This window comes from Cryptomeria japonica, chromosome 6 (assembly GCF_030272615.1).
Source record: "Cryptomeria japonica chromosome 6, Sugi_1.0, whole genome shotgun sequence".
NCBI lineage: Eukaryota > Viridiplantae > Streptophyta > Pinopsida > Cupressales > Cupressaceae > Cryptomeria > Cryptomeria japonica.
The window spans coordinates 42531724-42552328 of NC_081410.1; the positions used below are offsets into that span (position 1 = coordinate 42531724).

The window sequence follows — 20605 nt, forward strand, 5'->3', positions numbered from 1 at the left end:
ATGGAAGGGAAAGAGACCGTAACCTGGTGGTGCTCATAATCGAATATCGACTGCCGCTTGTGTATGTCATAGGCACCAATCATGGCCCACAACACAACCTCAAAATCCTTAATGCAAAAGATGGGCATCTGGATGGCCCAGTGTACCTGTGCATGTCGCGGTTGTGCCTTCACGGGATCATCATGTGGGGTCTTGTTCCACCATTTTCTACAATCTGTTCCACTCAAACCCTCGAAGGTAATGGTGTCCATTGTCACATCATCCTTCGCTGCCATCTGCTGCTGCACTTTGGGTTGCACCTTTTTGCCTCTACCTTTGTTGTTGTCAGCCATTCTGCCCCTTACTTTCACACCTGAAGGCAGAATCCGAATAGCTTTCTTGTTGGCAGAGGTTGACGGCACTGTAGTAGGTAACTGCTGCAACTGTCTTTTCCAATTCTTTCCACTGCTGGGGTCCATTAAATGATTTTTCTTTCGTCTTTTGTACCCTTTAAATATTAAAAAAAATAGGGTTAGAAAATAATTTTCTGCACGTGCTTACTCTCCAACTGTGGCCTCCTCTGATTTTATTTTGTTTCCGTTGCCTGCTCCGTGTGCTTATGGTTCGTACTACACTGTACGGTAGAACTATACCGTACGGTAATGCATTTTCTCTCCCTCGTGCAGTGCACGGTGAGTGCCCACTGTACAGTAGTGCCTCTCTTCACCGTACGCCGATTAGACGCCTTGCTTCTCCGTCACCCTCCGCCCCTTGTCGACCTTACGTCGTACGGTACGAAGATCTTTCCATACGCGATAAATGACCGTACTGCAAGTTTTTCCTCTGCCAATTGCTCATCGTACATGTACCGTACGGTGTGGTCTTTTTGTGTTTTATGTCGCCCGTCATACGGTAGCGTACGATATTCGTGCGTTTTTTTCTTTCTTTTTCGTCGTGCGGTGTACGGTGATTTCTTATCTTTTTTTTCTTTTCACCATACAGTAGGTACCGTACAGTGAACACTCTCCTTTTTTTATTTATTTTTTTATTAATTTTTAATTTTTAAATTAAAATTCTGAACAATTTTACTTAAGTCTCCCCATGAGAAGATTCTGGGTCAGGCCTCCACCTACGCTCATGATATGGTTTTAGTTTCGACCCATTAACGCTGTCCGGAGCCTCTCGTCCATCCAGTGTGCACAACTTGATTGACCCGTTCTCAGCCACCTCTCAAACTTTATATGGCCCTAACCATCTTACTTTGAATTTGCCAAGTTTAATCTCATTGCACCCATTATATTTCATCACCAGTTGGCCCAGGGCGAACCTCATTTGTTTTAAGTGTTTATCGTGCCACAACTTCCTCCTTTGTTGGGCTGCCTCTGTAGCCCACTGGGCCATCATTCTTTTCTCATCCAATTTGTTCAAGACTTATAGCCTCTCTCTCAGGCTCTCCATATCCCCGAGTCTGTTGTCAATAGCAATGCAAAGGCTTGGCACCATGAACCCTGCTGGCACAACCGCTTCCTGTTCATACATGAGTTGGAATGGCGTTTGGCCTGTGGTCACCTTGTAGGTGGTGCGGTAGGCCCACAAGACTGAAGGTAATTTTTCTTCCCAATCTTCTCCCTCGACACCGCAAGACTTGTAAATCACTCCAACGAGAATCTTGTTGGTGGCCTCCACCTGCCCATTCACTCATGGGTAGTAAGGGTTGGACAATGAATGAAATTTTTTTAATTCAGTTGTGAGGAGCTTGATGACATGGTTCACAAAATGTCCACCCCGATCGCTGGTCAACTGTATGGGTATGCCATACCGTGTAATTATCAGCTCGTAGATGAATCTTGCTGTACTTAAGGCCGAGTTGTCAGGCAAGACCCGTGCTTCTACCCACTTGGTTAAGTACTCTGTAGCAACCACGATGTAGCGGCACCTCCTAGCACGACGAGCCTTAATTGCCTTAATAAAATCTAGCGCCCAGCACTCGAATAACTCTTGAACATGCGAGGGGTTGAGGGGCATGAAATCCCTCTTCAACGGCTTTCCGACTCTCTGACACGTGTCACAACCCACTACCCATGTCACAACCCACTACCCATTCTCTGGCATCATTATACAGCGTGGGCCACCATAGACCTGGAAGTAGCACCTTTCGTGCGGTAGTGTCCGGTCCCATATGGCCTCCCACAGGGCCCTCATGTGCCTCCCTCATAACGTTGGGCACCTCTTCCTCCATCACACATCGACGTAACACCTGGTCGGGCCCCATTTTGTACAATAATCCATTAATCAACAGAAATGTACGGCTTCTTAACACGAGTTTCCTCCGTTCTCCAAGTGGCATACCTTGCGGAAACACGAAGGTGGACAGATATTCCCCGATAGCAGTATACCATGATGGCAGTACTGCGATCTTGAATAGGTGTGCATTTGGAAGTTCATCATTAACCCCCTCCGGCGGCTCCCTCGACCTTATCCTTGATAGTTCAGCTATCACATGGCTTTTTTCGGGTCGTACAATGATAGTGAATGTAAACTCCTACAACAGGAGCAACCATCTGCTGATCCTTCCTTGAATAATTGGTTTATTGACCAAATACATAAGTGCCTGGTGATCCACGTAAAACGTGAATGGCGTCGCTAGAAGGTAATGTCTGAATTTCTGCATAGCATAGACCATTCCTAGGGTCTCTCGCTTCGTTGTGCTGTAATTCTTTTCAGCCTTAGACAATAATCTACTCGCAAAACAAATTGGATGGTCCAGTCCATGGTCACCCACCTGAGCTAATGTGGCACCAATTGCGAAATTAGAGGCATCTACGTGGACATGGAACTCCCTGTCCCAATTCGGATATGCGAGGATGGGGGCCACCACTAGCCTGGTCTTCAACGACTCACCCTTCTGAGGCCTCCCACGTGTATGACTCATCCTTCCGAGTTAGTTTATCCAAGGGGTAGGATATATCAGCAAAATTCTTTATAAACCTTCTATAGTAACCAATGTGACCCAAGAAGAATTTTACCCTTGTGACATCTGTGGGTGACTCCATCTCCACGATCACTCGGATCTTATCAAGGTTTGTTTTTAGCCCTGCTTTACAAACAATGTGCCCGAGCAATTTGCTGGCGCATTGCATAGACCGAATGGCATCCGGTTGTATGCATACATGTCGTCTTCCACCATGAAGGTGGTCTTGAGCTTGTCTTCCTCGGCGATGGAAATCTGATTATAACCAGAAAATTAATCCATGAAAGAATACATCTTGTGACCGACTACCTCTTCCAATATGCTATCCGTGAAAGGTATGGGAAAAAGATCCTTGATAGTGACTGCATTCAGGCACCGAAAATTGACACATATCCGGATTTGATTGGCCACTTTCTTTAGGGAAATGACAATAGGAGACACCCATTCGCTGGTCTGGACCCGGAAGATGATGCTAGCTTCCAACATCTTCTCTATTTCCTCATTGACCCTTGCGGCATAACTTCTGTTCATCCAGTACGACCTCTTCCGCACCGACTGGGCTCCAGGGACCAATTGAATGCAATGTACACACATCTCAGGGGGCACTCCTTTCAGATCATTATATGTCCACGGGAAAACATCCTTATACTCCAAAAAGATTTTGAAAGCTGCTGCCTTCAACACAGGATCCCAATCGTCCCCGACCAATATGTTTTTAGGGGCTTCCTCTATTCCCAGATTGCTCACCTTTAACTTGGACTCCTCATACACTTTAGGTTTGTCTTTCTCAAACTGATGTGCGGGAGCTTCATCCACTCGGGCCTCCCCTTCTCTGTATTCTCCATACTTAGGTGGAAACACAGTTTTCCCCGACTCTTCTATCTAGAGCATGTTGCATTGGAACAGCTCATAATCCTCCATCTGCCAACGGAAGAGTCCATTCAATGAGCAAATGTCGTCTTTCAAGCAACCATCGAGTTCAAGCACTCCTTCACTATTTGGTTCCATCTCATCTTTGCCTTCGTAGGAATTCCACTCCCATCTGTTTGAGTCTTCTAAGTCGGAGTCAGATGATGCAAGCTCCTCGCTGACGGCCTAGGTCCTCAGATCAATAACGTACTTTTGCTCCCCTTTCTCCATGGAGAGGGCATTCTTCCAATTGTGATTCACTTTTGCTCTGACCAACCACCCTCTCCCTAAGATGGCATCATAGCCCTTCTTTTTAAGTGGGATTACCACAAAATCTAGTAAGAAGGGTTGTGTGCGAATGGTCACGGGCTAGCCCATCAGGGTGTCGAGTGGCTTAATACCATGTTGGTTTACTCCCACCAAATTGAATGTGGGTGGCCATAGTGTTGGCTTCCCAAGCTTCTTCCATGTATCCTTTGGCAACACATTCACCCCAGATCCTCCGTCCACAATGGTGTCCTTAAGGATAGTCCCGAGGATTCCCATTTCCACTACCGCAGGATGCCGACCACTATTTAAGGCCAACAATATTGGATCAGCAGAAGGGGTGATCGGCACTTCTGTCTGGGTCACACCTGAAGGTGTGTGTGCGGTGCTTTGTACGGTACTGAGACTAGCGGTCCTCAACTGTGGCATTGTGTCCAGAAGGTCCTTCATCCTTATCGGCACCTCCATCTGCAAGACTTGCCCAATAATGACCCTTTCTGCTTCAGTATGAGATGAGGTACTCACCACCTCTGCATTTTTTTCGCCGTTCTGCTGTCATCTCCCTCTCAATGTCGGCCTTTGCCTCTTGTAATCTCCCCTTCTCCGTACGAGGGTTGGGATAAGAGACCTTATTGGCCTGAGCACGGGTGATTGCCAACACTCCTTTATTTTCTCAATATTGAGAAGATTAACCCCTGGCTTGGGGCAATTTGTGTCATCGTGGTCTCCAGGACCGCACCATCTGCACAAGTTTTGGGGTGTTTCCTCTTTCTGGCAATCCCGCGCAAAGTGTCCCCACTGGTTGCAGGCCCGACACTGAATCATCGGTCGTCCTTTGGCATCATACTGCATTCGACTCCAGTTATTGTTATTATTATTGTTGCTTTTCCCTCCCCTTCAGTTACCTCTGTAACCGCTGGATGATGTCGTGGTGTTGGCGTTGGGATGTGCTCGCTGTAGCGGAGGTTGCTCTTGGGTGAAAAGGACCCAATTCCCTCGTGTCTTCATGTTGTAGGGACATTCTTTGGTGGAGTGTCCCAACACTTGGCAAATGTTGCAGAAGGCCTTTTTTAGACAGGTGCCTTTTTTATGACCTTCCTCCTTACACTCCGTGCACCACACTTCCTCATTCTTACCGGTGCTTCCCTTCATACTTTTAAATTCCTTCATCATGCGATGCATGTCCTTTTGGAGGGCTTGCACCTTCTTGCTCGACCCCTCGTCGCTGCTATTTCCCTCCGAGGAGTCATCCTCGCCAAAGGACTTGTCTTTCTTCTTCTTGGATGTCTTGCCTTCACTTTCCAGGTCCATTGCTTGGTTATAGGCATCTTTGTAGGAGGTGGGTGGTACAATTTTCATTTTCCTCCCGAGGGACGATTTCAAACCCTCCACAAACCACCTTTTCTTTAATCCATCACTTGGCTGGTTGTCCATTTTTCTGAGCATGTCCATTTTTCCCAGCAGTTCCTTCAGTCACCGGCTGTACGATCTAATAGTCTCATGTTTCCCCTACTTGGTACTCAAGATTTCCGCCATGATTTCATTGTCGTCCCTAAGAAGTCGAAACTCTGTTTTGATAAAGATCGGAAAATCGCCAAGGACTCGCCAAACTCGGTGAGTCCGAGTATGATTCATGCCCCCCTGAGTCTGGCGAGTCCTATGCCAAACTCGCCAAACTCAGCGAGTCCTATGCCTGGGACTCGGTCAGCGGCAAGGCCCAAAAAAGGCCAAAAAAAATGCATTTTTTAAAGTTTTTTTAAAATGAATAATCTCGTCTTTGTTCACTACAACCTTCGCCTAAGAATGAAAAAAATTAGGGTTACAACATGTTAGCCAATAGAAAAATAACACCTAATGCCTTTAATAAATAAGACCCCGCAAGGAGCGATGCCCCTTGACCCCACCTTGGGGGCGCTGCCCCCAAACATCAATTCCTTTGTTCCGTAGGGTTGAAGGTTCGTCAACGGCTTTCGTCATGTTCCTCCTCACGCCTACTCCTCTCTTTGAACTACTGTAAGATTTGTTGCCGACGGTTCTCGCAGTAGGTTTCCTCTCGGCGAGTTTGCAGAGCAAGAAATGCTTGTGCCAACAAGCTAGGCAAGTTGTTCATCAACCGGTTTACCGCCGGACTTACGCCAAGAGCACTCCACACGACGCTCTCAAGGATGTCCTTGGCCGGGGCTTCCCTCCGTACATAAGTTTCGATCGATGCCTGTAGGATGCAAGTGAAATCCTTTGTCAGTGCTCTCTCTCCTTCGAACAACTCCTCTGGCTCTTCCTCAGGATTACTACTTGTCCCCTCGTTCACTGGTTGTCCCATTATCATTGTGCCATGTAGTATGCTCCCGTCATTCCAGGTTTAATCCGGCAACGACGCCAGATGTTTACCCTCTAGGCGAGCAGTTTAATGCATGCAGACAAAATACTTAACAAGAAACAGTAATGCCATAGATACCAGACAAACAATATTAAGCCAATAGAAAAGATACCATTTCATTCATAATCATAATACTGACAAGTTACATCACATGGTATATAAAGGTATCGAGGGGGTGCGAGGGACAACCGTCACACCCGTAACTACCTACCCTCAGTTACATTACTAAACAAAGTACTTCCTAATTAATTACGTTTTATTCTTGTACGTACAATATTACCGCCAACAACATTGACAAGACTCACAAAATGCTACAGGACATGCAGAAACAAAAAAAGAGCAGTTGGAGATAACAAAAAAAAAATTATTGTAAAAGCAATTGCTTTATTGTAAGATTACTACTTGTGGGCTCAGTTTAATACAATCCAAAAGGGGGGGCCACAAGTCAGTTATTTCCGAGCTACCAAACTCACCTTTTTTGTGCCTCGGGCCCTGTGCATTTGTCTTCTAGTGGGATTAATTGAAAAACAGTTGTAGGTAGTTGAAAAGGTGGTTGATGGTTGTTGAGATCATAGAATAGATGGAATAGTTTTTTTTCTCTGAGTATTTATGCTATTAAATCACAGAGTTTTTGGGAAAAACTCGTCGAGTTTCGGTGAGTCTCTGGCAAAAACTCGTCTGCATACAAAAAAGGGCCCAAAAATGTCAATAATTGTTTTTGGGAAAAACTCACCAAGTTTCGGTGAGTCTCTGGCAAAAACTCGGCTGCATACAAAAAAGGGCCCAAAAATGTCAAAAATTACCTAATTTTTTTTTTTCAAGTTAGTCTCATTTTCTTCATTAGAATATATACATGAAATGTTTGTCATGCATTTTATATTTCTCCACATGCTAAAACTCCATTCTATATAATATTGCACAAGATTTAATTTATTTACCTTTCATGGAAAAAAAATCCCTCTTAAGACTGAATCTATAATTGATACCACTCTAGAAGCTCAAAATACACTTGAAGAAACAACTTAACGTATACAATTAACTTTAAAGTTTTATACATAACAGATGCTCCTAGGGTTTATTGTGTCTTCAATGCAATGATCTATATAAATAGCTTGTAACTTCATTTATATAATGCACTAGTGTTCTATAAGTTAAAATTTTACATGCCTGCATATTTTGGAGAGTAAATTGTTTTTAATCACTTGAATCCAAATTTCTAGTAATTACATTATGATTTTTTTGTTTCTTTTCATTGCTTCATAAACATGTCTTAAATTAATGGTATTTTATTCTAATTAGAAATTTTCTTCTGAATGTGTAGTGGGTTTTTATCAAATTTGTGTTGCAATTTGATACCATAAACAATAAAATCAATTTCTAATGGCAACATCATTCATTTTGGAACAGGATGAAGTTGTGAAGATGGCAGAGGAGTTTCATTCCCATGTGATGCACAGTTTTCATTATCCTATTGAAAAGATTGCCTTTGCACAAGCTGTGGAGATATCCTTGGTATGACTACTCTCATGTAAATATGATAAACCATCTCAAGATATAGTTGAAGATTTTTTTTGTTTTCTCTATCTATTTGCTGTTGAATAAGATAATTTATCACATTTCAGCTTTAACATGGATGATTTTTACATGCAAGCTGAATGGTTGTATCTCCCTTAGGCCTGCATTTATGGATTGCCTTTGCTCACTAGCTCTTTCAAAGAGCAATGCTTTGTATTATTCTGGTTTTAGGCTGGGAAAACTTGCTCTCTAACAGTGTACCATTGATATATTGGTAATTACATGAACTTTTAAAGTCAGAGCATTCTCTGAGAACTTATGCCATTCCCACCAAACTTACACCCAGTTAGTCATGGTATTTGATATTGGACTTTATAAAGTGCTCATTAATTTGTTGTAATGAATGAATTTCTAACACTTATGCAATGACCATTATCTTGTAATAAATAGAATTTATTCTTCCTTTGTTTCTAACACTTTCTATCCATCAAATTCTGGCTCTTGACTTATTAATAAATTTCATTTTGATGTTCAAAAGAATCATTTCCTCTTTAAAGTGTCATTTTAAATCTAATATTGTCTGAGCGTGGTCTTATTTCTAGTGTCTGGCAGCAGCCAACTGCTTGAACCTTGCGGTGGACATAGAATCTTCACTTGAATCTGCCAAATCACAGTTCCACTTTGAATGTTCGAGGCAAGAAGTTGATTCAGTGTATGAAAAACTTTGCCAGAAGTTTCCAACATTGAAAAAATCAAGAATACCATCCACAGTAGCACAGCCTTGCAATAGAAATGTTTTTCCATCTATAAATTCAATGAACCAGAAGAATACAGAAGAGACATGTTTGAAGGATGGCAAAGCATCAAATGATGACTGTCTCACACAATTAATCCAGTCCAGAGCAGCTCATCCAGTAGTTAGTTTGTACAATTCAACTGGATTAGATGGTCATCAAATTGAAAGAGTGGAGGGAAATTGTACTTTGGACACGACCAGCCAACATGATTATCTGGGGCAACCAAGCATTAGAAATCCAGTTCGGGAAGAGAGGATCTTCCATCCGGAGAGACAGAGACTTATTTCCATCACAAGGAAATGTGTTGATGTGCCTAATCAGAATGGTATTGCAGATTCTGACCCCGAACCTCAACATATTATGGAATCCGAGCATCAGAATGATTTGGCTGTTAAAAATACCAGTTTGATGGCAGATAGAATGTGTGCAGGAAAACAGAAAAGTATAAATGCCTGTGTTCTGAAACAGCTATCAGGGCAGACAGAGTTCAGTGAAGGCTCTGGCAGGAATAAAGAGAAACATAAGACAATGGATAGTTCCAGAATTGACTTTATTTCTAATACAGAAAAGAGTGTGAAGCTCATAGAGAAAGAAAGAAATAGTGCACAAATATATGACAAACTCAATCAACATTTTTCAAGTGAATCTGAACATCTCAGGGTCAGGCAAACTTCTATTAGCGAGGAAGAAAATAGAAGATACAATTCCATTGTAAAGGACACAACTGCTAAGACAACATTGTCACAGTCCAGTTCTCGAGTAAATTTGGAATTACCAACTGCTGATAAAATCTCCTCACAACCCTGTTCAAGAGTAAAGTTTGAATTGACAACTGCTGATATGGTGCCACAACTTAGTTCTGGAGTAAATTTGGAGTTAGCTACAGATATTTCACATGCATTGTCAGGGGAGCTTCCACAAAATAGAATGGATGGTCCATGTCAAATCTCTTCAGAATTGCATATAGGTCACTCCTCACAAGGTGGTGAAGCTAGTTTTCTGAAAGAATGGCAGCCTAAGCATTCAAGTGCCAGCCAGCAGCGTCTGCCAATTACTTCAATAGAATTTAGGGAACAAAGTCAGCAATCTCCTGACTTTTCAAGCTTTACTAATAATTTGCATTCAACCCAGGATCCACAATGCAATTACACGAACATATCAGAGACACAAAACCAGTCACATCATACTTCAGGTGTTGGTCAGGTAGCCATGCCTATGACACCATCTGAACCAATTCAGAGTACCATAATGGAAGTCGGGTCAACTGTTGCAGTTGCAACTGAACCATCTACAGTGAGTTTAACATCGAACTTCTCATCCTCTGCTCCATTTCCTTACCATTCTAGTCAGATTGGGGCATCGGCATCCTCGAGATTACTACAGCCAAACCTCCCTGATCCTCTTTTACATGAGATAGGCAGGCTGAAGAAAGAGAATGAAAGGATTAAAACGCTGCATGAAGAAGAGGTATTACTATTTAGTTTTACAAGCTTTAATGGTTTGCTAGTTAGGAAGTATCTATCTGTTTTCACGCCTTGTTTTCTGTAGGCTATCTAATTGCATGAATTGGTTATGGCACTTTTGGTTTCTTCCAGTTTAGTAGTTTATCCTCCTAGGTTTTGTTCATAATGAGCTCATTAAGATCCCTGCATTAAGAACAGTTTCTGAGTTCAAAATTGTGCACTTTCAATGTTGCAGTCATCACAGATCAAAGCCCAGTTTCAGCAGGAGTTTGAAGATCTCAAAAACAAGTATGATACATTACTTGAGGAAAAGCAGTTTTCATTTGAGCAAAAGAAAAAGAACCTTGATGAAATACTTGTGAAAGTCAGCTTGAACCAACGACTTGGTGAGATGATAAGAGGAAACACGAGACGGGAGAACAATTCCTTGGTATCAGGTACCAGAACAATTCCATCCAGTCTTCAAGATTAAGATCACTTACATCCACACTTTCACAAAGAGAGCCTTGTCCACATTATGGATGCGCATTGATGTATGATGACCAACCTTGTGTTTATCTATACTAAATGAAATAATAATAGGCCATATATTTTAGTATGATATATTATTTGTAATGGTACTTTTCTCTAGAGTATAAAATTGGATAGGTTTAATATATCAGAGTCAACTTTGTATAACAACAGATTTATAAGTGGCATTATCTAAGTTTAAAGATTATAAAGTGTATCTATAATTTAGAACAAATGCACAAAAACGCTTGTTTATCAATATTAATTAGCTTAAAATTGAAGCACATTAAATCATGATTATTAATATATAAATTGACACTCAACAACATGAACATGATCTAAAGGGAAGAAATTACATCTTTAGAGAATTTTCATTAGTATATTTTCACCTTATTTATATTTAATTTTGAATATCTTTTAATAACAATAAGGTCAATGCTTATCTAAATCATGGCACTTGGAATGGTTAGTCTCACCCTAGGAAGATTTTAGTGGTTTTAGCTCTCATAGTTATGCCACACTCTAGTAGGATAGAATTTTTATTCAGAACATAACAGAGAAATCGCTCAATATGTGCAACACATGTAATAGAGCAACCACTCAACATGCACAAAAAAGGAACTGATCAACAATCCTTGACCAAGCCAATCCAAGTGTACTCTATACCCTGAGTTGGACACACTTTGTGTCCCTTCTCCAATGCCCGTAACCCACCAAACCACCTTCTTGCTTGAGTGATCTCCACCCCTTCTATGTCTCCCATAAATGCTTTCAAGGGGTGATTTCCAAAACCATCACACCCTTTCACAAAGGTGTCCTTACATAATTATTTAATAAATACAATTATTCTTCCCTTTTAAAAGGGTTTTTATAAATGTTTTGTATTAATCCTTATTTTGACCAAAAGGTCATAATAACCTTTTAAAACTCTCTTCTCATTTCAAAGGGTTATTTCATGGAAAAATAACTTTCTTTTCTCTTTGAGGAAAATGTCCCATAACAATATTGAAATAATTGTACCTAATACAAACGATATGGATTAGTTATATTATGTGGCACATTTTAAGTGCAAGACTCAGAAAAAAGTTATGGCCTTCCTAGGGCAATTCTGTTCTTCTTGCTGACAACTTTGTTAGCACTATGTAAATGGCCTTAGATATGGATGTTAGCCATAAAGGTATGGTCTCTGCTACATATAACGGCTATTAGAACAGACTGATAATTTTGAGGCCACTACACAGACTCTTGATTAAGGCTAGTGTTTATTGACAGGGAAATGAAAGAGAATGTGGAATAGTTTTTGTGCTAAACTTCGATTCTAGGATTTAACTCAAGAACATCTTTATTACTTTTTGATAGTAATGATTTTAGCACATATTACTATTTTAGTATTTAGTCTTGCTTGGGTGAACAGACGTGTTGTGTTTTTAAGGCATGTGTGTATTATCTGTCCTCACACGGTATCTTTTTAATATTGTTTTCCTTTTAGCATACATCTGAAACGGTCTCAACTATCCAGTTGCATTTTTTGTTCATGTTCTATAGCTAAAAACTGCTGCTCCAAATTAAATATTCTTTATGTTATTTAGGCAATATGCTTGTGCATTTTCATCCAACTGTGCAAGAAAGTTATTCTAATTTAGGCATTGCACATGTACATTTTCATCCTACCATGTGAGTAAGTTACTCCCAGTTCTAAATTTCTAATCAATGAATGAAATCAAAATTTATTCTGAAAACCTGCAGTCATTCCCTTCACAGGATCTGCAACGCAGCAGGAGCAATCTCATCAGCATGCAACACATGGTTCTGGTGAAAGGATATCTCAGCTGCCTAACTCAGCTATTCACACAGATGTGTCTGCAAACGTCCCATATTCATTTACTGTAGCAAGGAGTGTGCAAGCTAGTAGAAGGCTTGCTTCAGAAGGTACAATATGCATCACTGTGGCTTACATCATTATTCTATATTGTTCTATAGCTGCCAACCTTAAGATTAGATATTTCTTGTATAACACTGAAGATAATGCTTTGGTCTTATTGTGGTCTTAGGTTTGACCGATAGAATGCTTGAAGGTCAAGTGGGTTCAAATGCAAACTCTTCTTGTTTTGGTTCAACTGTTAGCACCAGTATTCCTGTCTTCCAAACTCCTGCAGATTCGATTGTTCATGTGCCAGCTTCCCCAACAAGTATAGCTGGCATAACAACAAATAATGGAAATCAAGTACCAACCTCAAATTTTTCTTTACTTTCCCCACAGAATGTGACTGGATTTCAACCTGGTTTTAAATTGAATTTAGATGTCAACTCCATTGTGGAGAATGGGGACATGCATCTGGGAATTACAGAAAAAAATTCAAGTCACTCTAGAACATGTATTCCTGAAAGCAGCTCCGGTGACATTATGAGGAGGAAATCTATTCGTGCTTTAAAGAATATTAAAGGACAAATAGAACAGCCACAACCAGAAACTTTATCTACATCGCAAACAAATTATATCAGTAATACTAGTGAAATTGCTGGTGTCATTTATCTATCTGATGATGATTGAATTGAGCATAAATCTTTTTTCTTATCTAGCTATGATAAGCTGCTAATTTATTTAAATCCTTGCAGTAATGTCTAATAAACATCCATCATTATTCTATCCTCTTAGCAAATTGGCAGAAGATGTCTATATTACCTATGCAAATTTTGCACCACCTGTTTTAGTCATAAATATGTCCTTATCTGTCCTTATCTATCTGTTGTATATATGAGTTTACTGAAGCTACTTTGGGAATCTTGATAGCAATTGATCTACTGCAGTTTCATGTACGATAAGGGACAGCCTGATGATGTAAAATAGGTTTTCTGTATCATTAGTACAAGTTTATAGCAGTCATGCTTAAGGTTTCCAGTCTTAATTCCGGGTACATAGTTAACTTCTTATGTTGCTCATGAAAACTCTACTGATATTGAAACAACAATTTCACCAAAATTAACTTCTAGCATGTTAATGTGTATTCCTCACTTGATTGGAGGAATGAAGTGAACATGAGCTTGGCTTTCAGGGCAAATGCTGTTCATCAATGCATTTGCTACCCAACTACAAAATTTCTGCAGTTACTCATGTTCTTGCTGTCAAATCTCGGACTTGGAAACCAGGATTTTTTATTGAAAAAGGGGTGAAGAAGGTTATCTATTCTAAAAGAAGAAACAAATATGTACAAGATCAGAGTATAAAACTTTAGATACTAAGTTACGAATTTCCTTAATGGTAAGATTTGTAACTCCTGGTATCTGGATTCAGCGTTTATTGGCACATAGAAATATCGGTTTACAATGTCACTAGTTTTAGGCTTTATTGATATGTAAGAATTCCCAAATACTATTTTCCCGAATTAAAAAAGCAGAGACTGTCAAGGAAATACAATCTTGACCAGCCTTTCCGAGTTCTAACCTTCATCTCTTAGGTCTTCTTAAAACCATACAAATAAGAATAAACCTCGCGTATTGGGTTACCAGTGCTTATTGTGCTATTATGCACACTTGATTGCAGCATAACCAAAATGTCATATGAGTGGAAAAGTTGTACTTGATCTCAGTGTACCGATTTGCAAAATTAGATCAGATTGTACAGATGGTTTAGGGTCCAATATTCCAGGTCTTTATTATTGGACCAATCAAGAGGAAAATTGTAATTATATATATATATGGAAACTCATTTTGCACTGATTATCTTGTGGACATTTTAAACTTCCACTTCAGAATACAAGATTTCTTTAGGTGCTATAACTATAGTTTGTGCATTAATCTCCATAATCAACATGTGATTGTGCTTTGTCTTGATTTTAGTTATACTACCTCAACAACAATAGCAAACATTTGGACTAGCCTTAGTTGAATAAATTTGAAGTTTTGCTATGTACTTCTTAAAAAAGAAATTGATTTCGTGGCAGAATTTTACATTTTTTTTTATAAAATGAAAGGAAGCTGAGATGTGAAATAATAAGCATCTTACACTAATCCATGAAATGAGGTATGTGCAAAAATTAGATTGATTATACAGTTATAAGGAAATAAACAACATCTCATCTTACACTAATCCATGAAATGAGGTATGTGCAAAAATTAGTTTGATTATACAGTTTTAAGGAAATAAACTCACAAGCAATATACTATAATGTGATGATATATATGGAGAAAACCATTATTAGAGAAAAACCTAATACTAAAAAATAACTCATATTTCATTAATCAAATGGGTACAATACACTTCCAGAGTTGAAGTCGTTACAAGTGCATCATTGACAAACAATCTACAATAATTCTCATAATATAATAGTACCTACAAAACTCAATGTGAAGTTTCCATCTCAAACATCCAATAAATAGAAGAAACAACACATAAAATCATCAAATAGTAATTAGTAAATATTCAATGTGAAGTTTCCATCTCAAACATCCAATAAATAGAAGAAACAAAACATAAAATCATCAAATAGTAATTAGTAAATATGAACTTAAGCCATTAAAAAATTGGCCCATATCTTAAATAAAAAATCAAATGTGTAAACTCCAAAATGAGTCCATAAGCTAAAAGTTACATATTTTTACTTTTGTTATTCTTCACAATCTACCTATTAACTTGCACTCCATTATCCATATGCAAAATTGCTTTATGATGTATTATAACATGTGCATATGTTGGTCAATAAATGTAACTTCCTTTTATAGCTCTTTTATGTGTTATAGATGCTTTTATATTCACAATGTGGAAGATTTGATTTTTAGAAGCCATAAACTTTGATCCAAGCAGCTAATTGAATTCTCCCTTTTCTCAAATTCAAGATCTCAAAGATATCCATGTCACCATAACTAGTTTGTTCTAATCAAAGCTTGGTTCATCAGTTTTTTAGAGCTAGAATCAACATCTTGTGCCTTGAAATTTGCATTTTGTGTCTTATAACTTGAAATTTGCATTATTTTGTTCTTAGATGCCACATGCAAGGTTGAGATATTTTTCTTAACATAAAACATTGGGTTTAGTTTTTTCTATGATGATGGGTCTATTATAGAGATTTGGAATGTTTGAACCTAATCATATCACCCATTTGATCCCAAAACAACATTGTAAAAAAATATGTAGAGCTTTATTTTAGATATGAAATGATCAACTATAATTAATGTTCAATTCCTAAGTTACCTCAAAAAAATTCTATAAAGATGTATGGTGAGTTTAAATGAAGTCATTCTTAAGCGCATAAAATGTTTTTGGGTACAACATTTTGATAAGTGTTTTGTAATGTTAATAAGGATGATGTCACAACATTATTAGGGATATTGTAAATTCTCTTGCCTTGAGATATGTAGTTTCAAAGGAAAAGAGAGACCAATTCCTCTTAGAATGGGTGGAATTTGAAAGAATTTTATGGGTGGACTATGGTTGAAGAGGGATTCTTGTTAATTCTTCTCAAGTGGACTATGATGTTCTGTGATCAATGTTGATGGGTATGGGTATTGTGATGACCCTCAAATAGGAAATGTGGATTTTCAATGTCATCTTGTTCTTTTTTGATGGTTTCGTCCTAGCCAAAGATGGTGGTAGAGAATTTACTATAATTAAAATTGGTTCTCAGGACCTCCAACTAGTATCAAGGTTTTGATGGAGGATCCTTACAAGTGCTTAAGTTGGTTGTTTCGATGTCCAGATGGTGTTTAAACTGATCCACCTCATTTATGCACACCTTCAGATTCAACAATCTAGGATAGTTAAGTTTTCTATGTTCATAGCTTTGAAGCATGATTGGCCCAATACAACCAATGCTTCAACCACAACTCAGAGTCTTAGCTACTCTACTTTGCCACCTTTATAATGAGCTAAAAAAATCCAATCGACACTTACAACTTTATCAGCCATCCTACCAATATTATGCTTGATTTTCATCTTCCTTTTGGGTTTTTATCCTTTTTTGAATTAAAAAAAATGCTAGATAAGACATAGTATGGCCACTTGCTACCTTGATGCCAAGCAAGGTCAAATTTCACATAGACCTCTCAATATCAATTGCCACAATATTTTAGTTCTCTTTTGAGAGAATTGAAGTGCAATTTTAACTATTGTTATAGAAATCAAGATTACAAGTTTCCCATTCAACATCCTTCAAACAGGAGTTTAAAAATCTCTCCCTAAAATTATTATTTTTTCCAACTCCAAGTTTCTATTGTGTAACTTTGTTAAGATTAAATCTCCTAGAATTCATGCTTGTCCAAATATAGGATCCTTGAGGAAGATCATTGGAAGTAAACATATCACCATATGATTCATTAGATGCTTATTTGTAGTGATAGAGGACCACCATTTTTCTTTGTTCAACAATCTCCAAGAATATTTAAGCATTTAGAGTAATTTTGGACTCTTTAATATTTCTTATATCCAATCCACATTTATTTTTTGGCATACAAATCAAGAGTTTCATGTCATCAACATACTTCCCAAGACTAGATACAATAGTGCCATCCCATGCCATAGTTCCTCAAGAAATATCCTTGAAATCATGCAATTGGGTCTTGAATTGAGAGTTGAATGGTAGATATAATTTTTGCGTGTCTTTTAGCTCTATGGATAGTTTTATGGTTGAGAATAGGGAATGTGTATTCACTCATATTTGGTTTTTTACTGAGTAACCAAAAAATTGAGCAAATGTTTACTCCCTTCAGTGTGGGTTCTCAAACTACCAGAAGTAAAAATAAAGTAACAGGTACATAAATAGTAACAACATATATAATCCACAGAGGCAATTATGGCAAAAAGATATAACTTTTATTCCAACATGTAAATGGATACAATTGCGCTCCCATTATATACCACTCGACAGTTGATATGATCTCGACCAACCGTCGATAACTACCAACGAACTCCTATGGGAACATTACATTGTCATTTATTAACTAAGCATAAGAAAGTATTATTCACATGTTAGCAATTTACTACCAACATCCGCCCCCCAAAAAAGCAAGTCTTCTAGACGACAAAACAAAATGGGGCTAAACAGTACTAAATTACTGTGAAGAAGGGATGTGAGGGGACGTCACTAGAGTGGTGGACGTTGGAGGTTCTGGTGCACTCTGAGAAGCAGGAAGCTACTGCAAGAGGTACTACACCTACTCCATCTAGATCTGAAGGTCCCTCTTAGCCATCCGCGGGTGGTCCCTAGCCACCTTCACCAATTGTGCTGCCTCCAGAAGATCCTTCCGTGTAGTGTCCAGCTGACCTGACATCTCTTGAAGATGCATATCCCTATGCCACCAATAGGGCTTGTTGCTGCTCTAATTCTTCCTACAGGCCCATCCGCCACTCTTTCTCAGTTGTGGTGAGGTGCTCCTGTTGTGCTAATTCCTCCATTGCAGCGAGTTTGCCTGCCTTTGACTCCTGGTGTGTAACTTTCTGGAGCTTGTAAAAAAGTAGCCCAAAATGCACTGTCTATACCTTGTAAAGTGCCTAACACTCTACTAGGCCCCTCACTACTATATGGGTGACTCCAAGATTCCACCATCTTAGGCGTCTTTGTATCCAGCCACCCCTGAGCTCTGAAGTGTCGTGCCAACTCTTGCTTGCATCCACCCCTTATAAAGTGGAGGAGCCTACCGGATTCCGCTAGGACCAGGCCTATGTCAACTCCCCTTGCCAGCTCTGCCACCTCTCGAGTGATTGCATAAATCCCCTCCATCAATGCGAGGTAGCTTTGGATGGTATCGATGGCATCTTGAGGGTCAAGTTTAGACACCTGTAGATGTCCATCCTGCACTCTCCCAGTAGAGGCCTCAACTGCTTCCACCATTTGTTGCGGTGCCACCCCCTCACCCCCGAGGTGCACATTCTCCTCTTCTATCTTGATAACCTCGATTGTCACCTTGTCTTCCTATCTCATGTCGCCCCCTTCTTTCGTCAGGGGTGTCTCTATCTATGTAGGCTTCTCAAAGGGAAGTCCCAATGTCATGCTGGGTGATGGAGGTGGAATGTTCGTTCCACCCATGTCGAACTTGCTAAAAAAACTATCCAATCTTGCATCCACATCCCCTACTGGTACATCTCCTTCTACCATTGCAACCTCTTCCACTGTGCCTAAAGTTGTAGGGATACTTTCCCATACCCCTCCCTCGACCGTAGGGTTATTTTCTCGTACTGCTCTCTTGATCTTAGGGACATTCTCCCATACCACTCTCTCATTCGTAGGGGTATTCCCTTGCACTACCCCTTTGAGTGCAAGTGTAACCTTTTGCAAAAAAGGCACAACATGATATCCTTCTTGCACCAATGCTAGGGGTCCCCTCGGTTGTAGCAAAATGCCTATAGGAGTGGCCTCCCCGAGAGGTGTGGCTATATGAAGTGATTTAGCTGGTACCAAATGTGTTGCAAGGGGTAACTTTGTTGCTACGAACTTAATCCTGATAGTAATCTTCTATATCGTAGGGGAGATGTTCTTTTGCTCAGTGTCGGTACTTCCCCCTCAGTCGATGTCCCTTCCATCGCCAAATGCTCTTCTCCCCCTCCTTCAAATTGTCCCCTAAGTTAGTGTTGTGAGGTGCCAATCTAAATTCGTCACCACTTCCACTCTCTAAGTCCTTTGTGTCTTCTTCCTCTTCCCCCTCTTTTGAGTTGTCCTCCTCCTCTATGCTTGGTTCACTCTCCCACCTTCTCCTCTTGTCAGTTGGACATGGTCACTCCCTCCAGCCGTGAGAGTTTCCAAGTGTACCCAGTAGTACATTGGCTACTTGGTTGGCTCTACTCTACTATGTGGTTGGAACCTACCCCATCTCTTCAATGGTACTTGCATCTTGAGGGCTTAGAGGAACGAGCCAACTGCATGATGGCACATGTAGAAGGTCTTATATTGTAGGGATAGGAATTCCTAGATTCTATCTTAAAGCACTTGTACCCAATTGTACACCTTGTTGTTGCAAATGTCGTTCATCAACCCTGTCATCCACATTACTAATTCAAAGCCCTGTTGCCTCATATGAGTTGGCTCTTCACCAAATCCATGAGGTACAACTAGTCAAGAGAGATAATGAAAGTTCTCTTCAACCCTTGATTGTTGTTGCTCGCCTACAAGTTTTCCCATTATTCCATCGTTAGGTCACTACGACATACTAATCTTAGTACCCTCTCCTTCATTTCCATGCTTGGATTTGCCACCTTCTCCCCTCTATTGGGGATGCCAAATGCCCATTGGAATTCCACCACCTTGAAGGACACCGTGATGGTGGAGCCCTAGTATTGCACAATGGATTTGTGTGAATGGTAATCATATCTTTCTACAATGGTTTGAAGAACTATCTCAAACTTCCTCACATTGAATATTAGCATTTGTATGGCATGATCCACTTCTTCTCTTTTGAGGGAGTTTTTGAGAGGGTGTTTTGGCTGGTTTTCTTCCCACTAGTTACAACATTCAATGTCGATTATACTCTCAAAGGTCAAATTCTCCATTGTCACTCTCTCGTCGCGATGCACCCTCGGCCACACCTTCTTGGTGCCACTGCCACTGCTACTAGCTCCTCCTTCTTTGGTTGTCATGATTCCATGTGTGGAGGGTTGGCTCTTGTCTATTTTATTACTATTTCTGGCATAATTGTCATAATCGCTCCCCTTTTTGCTAGGGTTGTCTTAACACATGTGTGCCATCTGTCCATCCCGCTACCATTGCCATGTGTGAGCCAGACACCCCTCATATGAAAATATGGGTTTTCTTGATATCTTGTACGGATTTCTTCTTAGCCCGTATAGTCTCTTTGCAACCTCGTACAAATTTGGATTCTATGTGCTCCATAC

General features: G+C 39.9%; 1 protein-coding gene across 5 annotated transcripts in view; it reads left to right on the forward strand.

Moving 5' to 3' along the window:
- The window catches only part of LOC131072142 (uncharacterized), a 195620-nt gene extending 182091 nt beyond the window's left edge, over positions 1 to 13529 (forward strand). For 3 of the 5 annotated variants that reach the window (XM_058008211.2, XM_058008214.2, XM_058008212.2), the window contains 5 exons: positions 7911 to 8015; positions 8621 to 10282; positions 10514 to 10715; positions 12535 to 12717; positions 12840 to 13529. In XM_058008211.2, coding sequence (XP_057864194.2) covers positions 7911 to 8015; positions 8621 to 10282; positions 10514 to 10715; positions 12535 to 12717; positions 12840 to 13339 — 2652 coding nt within the window. In that variant the 3' untranslated portion in view covers positions 13340 to 13529. Of the gene's footprint in view, positions 1 to 7910; positions 8016 to 8620; positions 10283 to 10513; positions 10812 to 12534; positions 12718 to 12839 lie in introns of those variants that run through there. The other 2 variants (XM_058008213.2, XR_009112665.2) reach the window with 2 other exon arrangements.
- Positions 13530 to 20605: the final 7076 nt, after the last annotated feature.